The sequence below is a fragment of the Pediculus humanus genome, genomic scaffold (genome assembly GCF_000006295.1).
Source record: "Pediculus humanus corporis 1103172108290 genomic scaffold, whole genome shotgun sequence".
Classification (NCBI taxonomy): Eukaryota; Metazoa; Arthropoda; class Insecta; order Psocodea; family Pediculidae; genus Pediculus; species Pediculus humanus.
The window spans coordinates 35,082-47,581 of NW_002987859.1; the positions used below are offsets into that span (position 1 = coordinate 35,082).

At 33.4% G+C, this 12,500-nt stretch overlaps 1 protein-coding gene across 1 annotated transcript; it reads right to left on the minus strand.

The window, feature by feature from the left end:
- Positions 1–3,942: 3,942 nt before the first annotated feature.
- Positions 3,943–5,070, minus strand: Phum_PHUM537020 (zinc finger protein and BTB domain-containing protein, putative; the record flags this gene model as incomplete). The annotated part of the gene is made up of 1 exon (XM_002431533.1): positions 3,943–5,070. The coding sequence occupies one exon, from the start codon at positions 5,068–5,070 to the stop codon at positions 3,943–3,945; it is 1,128 nt and encodes a 375-aa protein (XP_002431578.1).
- Between the last annotated feature and the right edge of the window lie 7,430 nt (positions 5,071–12,500).

The window sequence follows — 12,500 nt, forward strand, 5'->3', positions numbered from 1 at the left end:
TTCCTCGTTTGTTTTTTATTATTTTATTTTTCGGTTTCGAATTTTGGTTTTCGTTTTGTTAAAAGAAAAGAAAATCATCATTATTTATCGTGAACCTGTTTAGGTACAGTAAACGCCGTCACCACCACCACCACCACCACCACCATCGTCACCAATGAACCAATGAATGAGTTAAAACCGGACGTAACAAACAAATGACGGAACTATTCAGCGATACTAATAATAACAACCAGTACAGTAATAATAATAATATTAATAATAATAATGATGATGATGATGATGATGATGATTTTTACAATATTAATTTTTTTTTTTTTTTGTTATATCCTTCAAATCAAACGGAATATTTATTAACTGGTTCAAGGGGAGTGACACGAAATCATTTAAATCCAAAGTCCTTACAAAAAAAACTGAATAATTTAAACCAATAAAAACAAATTTTTTTTTTTTTTTTTTTTTTATAAATTTCTTTCATTTCCTTTTTTCCTTTTCCTTTCCTTTCCTTTGCCATGCATGCGAAAAAATAGTAAAATGAAGATTAATAATAATAATAATGATAATAATAAAAGGAAACTCACGTATTGCAAAAGGTAGAACAAATTTTAAAACGTTCGATGGATCGAATACGAGAGGAGATGGTCCCTCACGATGGTGCTCATCCCGATGATGATAATAATGATGATGATGATGATGATGATGATAATGATAATGATGATTACACTCACGTTAAAACATCACCGACAAAACGTTACGTCATCAATTTCATTTCGCGACAATAATTAACTTGAAAAGAATTTTTTTTTTTTTTTTTTTTAAAAAAATCGTACGGCAGAACAAGACGGGGGAAAAAAAAAAAAATAAATAAGGAAATAATAATAATAATAATAATGATAATAATGATGATGAAAAAAAAATTTTCTATAAACATTTAAAAAGGAAAAATAAAAGTAAAATCCGCACATTTAAAACTTTTTTTTAATATTCGCCATAGTAAGCAATTTTCTATTAAGATAATAGTTTGACAAAAATTTGTCGGCACTTGCATTTTAAATCATTTGGACGACGACGACGACGATGACGACGACGATAATAATAATAATAATAATAATAATAATACTATATTAATAATGATAATTAATTTTAAATCGAAAAACGGCAAAGGTGAAAAATTACATGAGGAAAATACTGAGAGAGAGAGAGAGAGAGAGAAAGAGACGAGGTGAGTCAATGAAAATGAGTTAAAACTTTCCCGATCGTCCAATTTTTCTCCCTTAAAAAAAGGGGGGACCAGTACCACAACCACCATCACCACCATTGGAAAAATTTTCCCGACACCCAAAAAAAAAAAAAAAAAAAAGAGAACTAAATATGTCGGTATTTTATTGGGGGTAGAGAAGCAAAAAGAGATTAAAAAACAATATGGCCGCTCTAAATGTTATAAAAATGGTTCCTTTCTTTCGTCACGTCATTGAATATGTATATACGTCATTATAATAATTATAAATAAATACATAAATAATAATAATAATAAAATTCCCCCCCACCAGTTCGTCAACACGCACAAAACTTTTACGGAAAACATCATCATCATCATCATCATCTCCTTCCCTCCCTTTAATGCGACCGTAAAAAAAAAAAAAAAAAAAAAAAAAAAAAAAAAAAAAAAAAAAAAATCATCCATCGTTTGCGACATAATAATAATAATTTTAAAGCGTCTTCTCTGTCCCCCCGACCACCCCCCACCCCTTCCCATATTTTTTTTTTTTTTTTTTTTGAAAACGATACAAACTCGGGGAAAGAAACAAAAAACAAAATAACATTAAGGATTAATAATAATAATAACAATAATAACAATAATAATAATAATTCGGAAAAAAAAAAAAAATTTATATACCTGAAAATATTTTTATGGATTCGAAGACAGAGAGAGAGAGAGAGAGAGAGAGAGAGAGAGAGAGAGAGAGAGAGAGAGATAGAGAGACCCGAAAACTAATAATAATAATAATAATACTAATAAAGAATTTTTTTTTTGTTTTTTTTCCCCCCGTGTCTTTCTAGAATTTTCGAAATAATAATTTACATTTTAAATCAAAAAAAAAAAAAAAAAAAAAAAAAAAAAAAAAAAAAAAGGAATGAGGAGACGTGAGGCGGGGGGGAGGGGGGAAGAGGAAAAAGGAAAGAATAAGAGAAATAAAAAAAAAAAAAAAAAAGAAAAAATTTAAATTTAAAATTGTTTGCGTCGTCGGCGACAAATTTTTCTCTTTTTTTTTTTCCTCAACAGTTTCGACGACATTTAATTGTTAAGTAATAATAATAATATTAATAATAATGATGATAATGATAATGATAATTTTTACAGCCTAATTTTACTTATCAGCGATATCTAACCGATTGTTGTCGTCGTCAAACATAAACATTCATGCGTTATGTAGGGATTATTATTATTATTATTATTATTAAATAGATAAATAATTATTTTTAATTTTGTTAATAATTACGAACGAGATTAAAAAATTTATTATTATTATTATTATTATTATGAAAATAAATTTTTTTTCTATCGGAAATGTTTTTAAATGCGTTGAACAACGCACGACGCCTCGACGACGACGACGACGGGGACGAAAATATTATAAGAAAACCATATTTATTTATTTATTTATTTTATCAACCCTCGTTTTATTTACATTTCGTATGACTCTCGCGGTAAAAGAAAAAATTTCCCTGCACCGTAACCGGCAGAAGAAGAAGACGGGGAAAAAAGATTTTTTTTCCCTGCTCGTAAGAAAAGTGTGAATCGACTGATAGGGGTGATATTCATTTGCGCCTCCTCCTCCCCGAATGCCGTAAAAAAAAATTAAAGTCAATTTGCGCACTTTTTTTTGTTTCCCATTAAATTTCTACTGCAATCGTTTTTTTTCCCCCCGATAACGTAACCGTATTTCGTTCATTATTATTATTATTATTATTATTATTATTATTATTATTATTATTATTTCGAACGACCCAAACGAAAAGGTTATTTTACAAAACAAAATGTTTACGTTAAAAGAAACGAAACAAACTAAACAGGATAAGATTGGAATCCGGAAGTTTTCGGGTACCTGGAATATCAAAGTCGACACCGAGAAGAGAGAGAGAGAGAGAGAGGAAAGAAAAAAACCCGACGTGACATAAATCGCAAAAAAAAAAAAAAAAAAAAAATTTTGTCGACGTTTCATTAAAATCATTATTATCATTATTATTATTAATTTTCTCTCTTTTTTTTGGTTTTTCTTTATTATTTTTCTTATTCCGACGATGCCATTTTTACATTATTATAATTATTTTTTCCCTATTCTTTCAATCTGTTATACTCTCTCTCTCTCTCTCTCTCTCTCTCTTTTTGAGGCCTCACGACCGCAAAACTACCATTTTCGTGTTCGCTCTTGTGTCCTCTACTTTAGTAAAAATTGATTTAAATAATTTATTATTTCATAAAACCAAACTCAAATTGCGTGTGAAACAATTTCTATGACGTCACTATACTCCTCTACACATTGAATTCTTTCTAAAACCGACATTTTTTTTTTTTAACTTATTTATGTGTTTAACTTTTATAATAATAATAATAATTTTGAATTTTTTTTCCTCCCCCCCTCCCTTTTTTTTGTGAATTAATGATGATGATGATGATGATGATAATAATGATATTTTTCTCATACAACCTCGACTCAACCGACTTTCCGACTGGAAATTTTTCAATTATTTATTTATTTATTTTATTGAAATCTTTTTAATAAATAAATAAATAAATGTGAAATAATAAATTCGTCTGCTAAAAAAAACCTCACGTTAAAAAACTAACTAATTTTTTCTTCTGCTTTTTCCGCAAAACCCGAAAAAATTTTTCAAATAGAAAAAAAATCACCCGCTTAACGCGCATGCGCGTCACGTGAAAAATTACAACCCGAAAATGACATTTTTTTTTTTTTCGTAGCAGAAGAAAACAAAAAACAAAATGTCGACCGATTCGGTAAAATACAACGTAAAAAAAAAAAAAAAAATGGCGACAAATGAATTCCTCCGATCCGACGGACAACAGAAAAAAAAAAAGAAAAAGATGAAGGGGAAGAAAAATAGTAATAATAATAATAATGATAAAAAAAAGAGACTCACCCTTTCTTCCTCTCTGATCATTTCCGCAATCCCAGGTTTGATTTCCATATCGTCGACGGGAAGGTGCGGCGGAACCGTCGGCGGCATAGATAACGGAAGGCTTGGCGGTTCGGCAGCGAGATGCGGCGGAGCCGAATGGGGTTGTCCTCGACTTTGGGGTCTTGCCGGACTGTGTTGATTCTGAGGATGGGAATTGACGTGATTGGAAAGGTTCAAGTTGACGGGTGTTTGCGGCGTCGGTGGAGACATGTCCAAAGCGACAGCCTCCAACGAATCCGGAGCACCCGGAGATATTTCGGGACTGCTCGAACTCTCCCTGCTCATAACCGAATTCCTTCCCGCGGAACTTCTCTCCGGCGAACATTTCCTCCTCCTTTTCTTATTCAGGTGATGATGTGACGGCGACGGGGAAGACGGTCTCGCGTCTTCGAGACTCTCGTCCGTGTGCAAAGTCGACGTTTTCGGGTCCCACCCGCTCCCGATTTTTCTCATCGTTTGACACTTTCCATCTCCCGATTCTTCGCCGTTCACGTCCGTCAATCCTCTTATCTTTAAATTTTCCGCAACTTTCAACAGGGGTCCGATTTGATCCTGCGAAACGTTTATTTCTCCCTTGTACATGAATTCAACCGTCGCCTTCAATTCCGGCCAGTTTATGTCTTTGAGAATGATTATCGGGTGCTGACAGGGATTCTCAAAAAACAACTGTCGGAAATAAGGACTGCAGGCTGATAGTACCATTTTGTGAGCTTTGATCGATCGGCCGTCGCATGCGAGAGTCACATCGACGAAGGATTCGCTTTGCAACAGCTGATCGAAAACGTTCGTCAAATTCGACTGGTAATTGTTCCACCGAAGGCAAAATTGCTGCGGGGGTTGCGGCGAATCTTCTCCTCCCGATACGTGTTGCATATTGAACGGCTTGCCGCTGTTGATGATGCTGCTGCTGCTGCTACTACTGCTACTGCTACTTATGTCGCAATTGGTCGTGATGGTGGTGCTTGTGCTTGTGGTACTGCTGCTGCTACCGTTGCTGCCACTTATTGCGGCCGCGTCAATATTAGCAGAGCCCTTCAATTTTATTATGTCCAAACACTTTGCTATGACCCCCTCCAGACCGATTCCGTTTTATTTATTCTTCAAATATTTAATTAACTGCCTTCGGCATTAATTTCTCTTTAACCAATTGAATAACCTTTGAACCTGCCAGAAGAAAACAACAACCGGTCACATATTCTTAATGATAATAATAATAAACTTTATGTTGCAAATCGAATTTTTTTTTTTGTTTTTGTTTCAATAAGAACATTCGAGAAAAAAAAAAACAAAAATCCGTCGGTGATGATTAAAAAAAAAAAAAAAGAAACAAACGAACGAACAAACAAACAAACAAAACAAACGCAAAAAAAAAAAAATTAAATTTTTTTTCTTTTTTCTATGGAAAAATTAATGTGAGAAGGAATTCGTGAAAAATGGCGGATGTGTAATAATACATATACATATATGTACGTATGCTCCCGACGTTCACATACGCATATGCATACATATATATATATATTTACATGTGTTTTCGAGTTGACAACCCCGGCCGCAAATCACTCCCCGAACCCCCAGCAAACAAACAAAAAAAAAAAAAAATACACACAAACAAACTTGTTCGTAGCACTTTTCACACCGGAAATGAATACAAAAAAAAAAAAAAAAAAAAAAAAAAAAAACGGAAACGAAATTAATTTTAAAAAAAATTTTTTTTTCGCGAACAATATGTACGTACATATACTTTTAAAAAAAAAAAAAAAAGGCCCCGAAAAAAATATTATTAATAATAATAATAATATCTAACGTTTTAACGGTGGACGTATATAACAAACAACAACCGAACACATTTTTTTTTTTTTTTTTTTATTAAAATAATAATAATAATGATAATAATACTAAGGAGCACAAATAATATGTAATAACAAGTGTATACACGCGATTACGTACGAGAATATTCGAGTGCGGACTCGGCCGACGCGCGCGCATGGATTAACCACGTAAAAACGTTGGCGAGCAACTGGCGTTTCTCGATTCCCGTTTACTCCGCCCGCGCCCTCGCTCTAACCCTCTGCGCAGTCGCATTAACGCCCCTGCACGCGTGGTTCAGCAATACTCACTCACTCACTCACTCACACTCACACACACACACATTTTTTTTCTTTATTTATTTATTTCTTTTTTATATTTTATTTTATTTTTTTTTCTCTCTCTCTCTCTCTCTTTCTCGCTTGCTCTCGCGCTCTCTCTCTCTCACTCACTTACTCTCTCTCTCTCTCTCTCTCTTTATTTCTATTTCCCGAGACTCGGGTTTGTTTGCCTATGTAAACAAAGGGTTGTTTTTCTATTATTATTATTACTATTTTATTTTTAATATTTTTTTTTTTACTCTCCCCCTCCCTCCTTCCCTCCTTCCCCTCACTACCATTTACCCTGCCCATCATCATCATCATCATCATCATCACCTCGTACGTTTTCGTTTAATCATTCGGTGGTTGCGTTCGAAATTTTTAAATTTTTTAAATTTTCCCGCGCGCGCAAAAAAAAAACAAACCGTCGTAACCGCCGCCGTCGCCGCCGCCGACACTTTTCACTTCCTTCTCACTTTTCTTTTTCCACGTTGTCTCTTTTCCCTCTCTCTCCCCCTCTAACTATCTTTAACTCTTTCTCTCTCTACGCTTCCCCCCTTTACATTTCCTATTACGTCATACAAAGTTTCGAAAACAAAAGTCGATCGATCGATCGATCGATCGATGTATCGATTTCGAATCGATGTTTATAATAAATAAATAAATAAATATATTTTTGTTGTTTGCTTTTTCTTTTCAACCCTATTTCGAAGTATAATATTAAATTTTTTTTTTTTCGTTTTCAAAGGGTGTCTGTCTGTCACCCCTTACCGTAGCCGAACGCCACCCCACCCCCTGCCCCTCCCTCCCCTACGCGCCTTTTTAAAAAACTACCGATCCTGCCATTTAAACAGAATACTTATTTATATATATTTTTATATGTGCGTGTGTGTGTGCGTGCGCGTGCGTGCGTAATTTAAAAAACAAAACGATCCGATTCAAAGTCATAATTCTTTTAACCTAAAATTTTAAAAGAGAGAGAGAGAGAGAGAGAAAAATTAAAATTTTAAATTTTAAATTTAAAAAAATAAGGAGCCGACGACGAACGTGTCGACATTTAAAAATATAATAAAAAACAAACAAACAAACAAACAAACAAACAAACAAACGAAAAAAAGAAAAAAATTTTCATAATAAATTTATATATATATATATATATATATATAGTTCATTCCTTTGAATAAATTTTAAATTTATTTTTTCCTTTTACACGCGCACACACAAAAAATAATGATAATGATAATGATAATAATAATAATTTTCTATTAGTAACGAGGAAAAGCGGATCGACCACCTTCTCTCGATCCCGAGTAAACTAAAAAGTCAACCGACTTTTTTTTTTTTTTTTCGAAAATATTTAAATTTAAATTCAATACGCATTAAAATTCCGTTAATTAATCGAAAAACATTCAACAACAACAACAACAACGACAACGACAAAGACAACAACAACAACAACGACAACTACAACTACAACGGAAAAAAAAGAATTAATTATGACGATGGTTGTTTGATGGTTTCGTATATTAATTAACATTTACATGAACTTTTGATTCTTCTTCTGCTTCATGCAATAATAATAATAATAATAATAATAATAATAATAATAATAATAATAATAATAATAATAATAATAATAATAATAATAATAATAATAATAATGGTAAAAATAATAATAATAGAATTAACAAAAAAACAAAAAGAAAATTAAATTTAAAAAAAAATAATAATAATATTATAATTCGTTTAATTTAATTTAACGGCGCGAACGTATTCGATATCGTTAGTGCCACGTCTTTTTTTTGCCTCCCCCCCTCCTACTACTCCTGAACGATTGCCAAAATCCTACGACCGAACCAAACTTGTTGCTCACCATTTGAACGACTCCTTAACAAAAAAAAAAAAAAAAAAAAAAAAAATTTTTATTTGCGAAAAAATAAAAATGGCGGCCTATTAAAAAAATACACATAATAATAATAATAATAATAATAATTTTTTTTGTAAATTTTCCTCTTGTAAAATTCAACGTCGGGAATAAATTTTCCGAATCCCTACCGCCGCAGCCGTGAGCGCCACCCCCATCACCACCACCGCCGACACCATCGCCACCGCCGTCATTTCCGCCGTTTTCTACATCTTATCAATAGCAATCCTTTTTCTTCAAATCGATTTTTTAACTGTCGCCATCGGTCACGTGGTACCACCACAAACCCCCGACAAAAAAAAAAAAAAAGGAATAATCGCGAAATTTCCCCTACCGATCCTTTCCGATCAAAATCGTTCGTTTCGTTTAAATAAATAAAAATATAAGGCCAGGCCAGCCTAAACAACCGGAGATTCGACGTATACAAACCAACAAACAAACAAACAAACAAACAAACACCATGAAATACAAACAACATATTTTTTTTTCTTTTCGAACCCCTAAAATCGAATTTTTATTTATTTTTATTATTAATAACCAAATGGAAGGATCATCCTTCCCTACCTCTCCTCCCCCTTCGCCCCCTTCGGTTCGTCGTTTCACCCTTTCGACATTTTTCTTCTCCTTCTTTTCTACCATTCTCCCAAAAAAATAACGTGGAAATAAATATATATAAATATACAAACGGAAAATAAAAATAAAAAAATTTCCGCCATGTTTGCGTTCGAATGAGACAGAGTGTGTGTGTGAGAGAGAGAGAGATAGGGGGGGATATTATCAGAAAACCTGATTTTGTGAGGGAGCATTTAAAAATTTCATCGCCGCCTACTTAAATGATCATTTTTAGTTTTTTTTTTTTTTTTTTTTTTTTGAAGATATGAAAATGAAAAAAGCCTGGAAGGTATAATTGAGCTCAAGACATAATAACTGGAGACTCCATCATCATCATCATCATTATTATTATCATCATCGATGATATTTAAATAAATCCAAAATAAATTTTTCTTTTTTCTTTTTGCTTTTATTACCGCGTAATAAGCATTCGTGTGCATCAAAAAAAAAAAAAAAAAACCCCCGACAGGTACGACGAACCTAATTAATTTCTTTAAAAATTTATTATCATTATCAATTATTATTATTATTATTATTATTAATTTCTTTCCCAAAGAGATAAATAAAAGAAAAAAATTCACGTTAAAAAAAAATAAGTTAAAAGAAAACGGGAAGAAAAATTGAAAAATATGGCGGAAAAAACAGAGAGGGGGAGAGAGAGAGAGAGTGCGTGCGTGTATTTGAAATCGTGCGTGAGTGCGTGAGGCGAAGGGAAAAAAAAATAATAATAATAAATATGTATATATATTCAAGACCGAGAAAAATTCCGATTCATCTCATATAATTTATCGGTTCGCTTTTCCTTTAGTCCTCCCCCTGCTCCCTTACCCCCTCCCCACTCACGCACACTTACGAATTTACGCACGCGAATTTTTTTCCCCCCTACTCGTCTTCCTCTCCCCCCTTTTCCACTCGCACCCGTGGGGTCAATTTTGTTTTTTTTTTTTTTTCGAACCCCTCCCGCAAACGAACTTTTCACCTTGACCGTTTTCTTCCCCCCTCTCTTCATTCCGTTCCTACCCCCCTTCGTTTCCCCCCACTCCTCTTCCCCCACCCCCCATTTCTTTTCACGTGTTCTCTTACTTGTTACTCCATCCGTCCGAAATTTTAAACTCGTAAAATTAAATAAAAGGTATTTCCACCTACCCACCTACCCACCCACCCAACTCACCCCTCGGGTCGCGTCACTACAAATACGTCTTTCTTTCTACTTTTGTCGTACTACTACCACCACTACTACCAGTACAGGTGAAAAAATGCAGAAAACAAGAGAGGGAAATGAAAAACAAAAACAAAACAAAACTTACAAACAAACAAACAAACGGTCGCGCGCGCGCACGCATGCACTCACTCGCTCACTCACGCACGCACACACACACACACGTAAAGAGCAAGAGAGAGAGAGAGAGAGGGGGGGGATAGGGGGGAAACGAGAGAGAGAGAGAGAGAGTGTACGGAAAATATAAAACATTTATTGTACAGAAGTATATAGATATCATAAATAATTGACTCGGCTCCTACTCCGAGCCGAGAGCACTATATAAACTTTACCATAAAATAATAAATAAACCTTATATAAATAATGTACAACGAACTGTGTGAGAGGTCTATTCAGTTCAACGGAAGAACACTCGAGGAATTGAAATTACTACGTCACCGTACACCCGAATACACCCGAAAAAAAAAAAAAAATTTCCTTTTTTTTGCACGACGAGGACGACGACAAAAAAATTTTTTTTTATTTTTATTTTCTTTTTCTCCCCCCCACTCCCACCCCTACCCCTCCCCTTCTCCTCCTTTACCGTTCCCGCCATTTTTATTTCTTATTCTTACTTTTCCTTCCTTAAACTTTTTCTTTACTTTTTCCTCCTTCCCCTCTTCCTCCCCCCCCATTCACCCACCCACAAACGGAAGATCACTCGGGAAAATAGTGAAGAAGAAAACGAATAATAATAATAATAATAATGGTAATGATAATGATAATGATAACGATAATGATAATAAAAAAAAATTAAATGGATTCTAACGTATCGTATCGCGCGCATCGGCATCGCGGATATTATTTTAATTACTACCCTCGTTTCGTTTCGTTTTTTTTTGTTGTAAAATTGGGAAGTGGTGGGGCGGGGGGGGGGTTGAGAGGATGGTGAGACATAGAAAGAGAGAGAAAAGGGATGAAAAATAAAAAAATGGTTAAAAACGAAAATGAAAAATGACAAAAAATTTCCGCCATATCCAGGAATTAAAAACACGAAAAATTGAAATAAAATATAATAACAATAAAAAAAACAAAAAATTAATCGGGGGGGACGCGGAATGGGGGGAAAGGGGGGGAAAGGAAATTGAAATCTGATTGATGAAAAAGCGGAAAATATAAAAAAATATAAAAAAAAAAAATAAATAAATCGTGTGAGTGTCACACGATAGAAAATGAAAAATCAAAGAGTAACAAAACAAAAAAAAAAATAATTAATATCAGTTTCGAAATCGAAAAAGGTAGGTAGAGGGGAGTGAAATAGGAATACAATGTGTGCGAGAGAGAAAGAGAGAAAGAGAGTGAAAGAGTGAGAGAGAGAGAGAGAGAGAGAAATAATTGCACATAAAAATCATTTTCGAAAAAAAAAAAAAAAATTAAAATTAAAAAAAAAAAAAAACAATACGATTTATAAAACGTTTCGGTTCTGAACTCCATTACATTTTTACATTTGTTAAACTTTGACGATCCGTCACTCACCGTAATGCCAAAACCCGATAACTACATTTGTTTGTGAAATTTGTCTTTGTCATTTAAAAAATCAGTCGTTAAATTCATCCCTTTCTCTCCAGTTTTTTTTTTTTTTTTTGTTTTTGAAATAATAATGATAATAGTAATAGTAATAGTAGTAGTAATAATAATAATATTTAAAAAAAAGTCCTTATTGTAAATTTCCCTCTTCTCCCTTCCCTTCCTTGTCCTTTTCTTTTCTTTTCTTTCCTTCCCCCCGCTCCTTTCTCCTCACCAATATTTATTTTTATTACTCCCTCCCCTTCCCTGCCACAACTACCCTTAACTCTCTCCTATCCCCCCCCCTCGTTTTCCTTTTCCTCTCACCGAATAACCATTATTATTTATTTATAAAATTACATGACTACCACGACGACGACGACGAGGACTATTTTTTCCTTCCTTTCCTTTCCTTTTTCCTTTCCCCCTCCCCTACACCCCCCTTTCTCTCTCTCTCTCTTTCTCCGTACAAGTTTTCACTTTCTTTTCCTTTCGAAAGAAATTTACTCGGATTTTTCCAACCTTCCGATTATTCACTCAATCACTCACCAAATCTTTCCATTTCATCCTCTTTCCTATCCGTATACTCGATGAAAAGAAAACTTGTGACGTCACTCACTTTCTTACTACTACGTCACCGATCGCGAACGACGAATTCAAACGACGAGAATTTTCTCATTCATATAATATATTTTTTAAAATAATTAATTATTTATTTATTTTTTGACCAAAATTAAAAATAAATTATTTTTATCGCTTTATTTATTTTAAAGAAAAAAATTATTACTATTATTATTATTTATTTATTTATTTATTTATATAAATAATTTAAATAACAAAGTTCGAATTGTTGTTCGAGACTATAAATATATAAAAT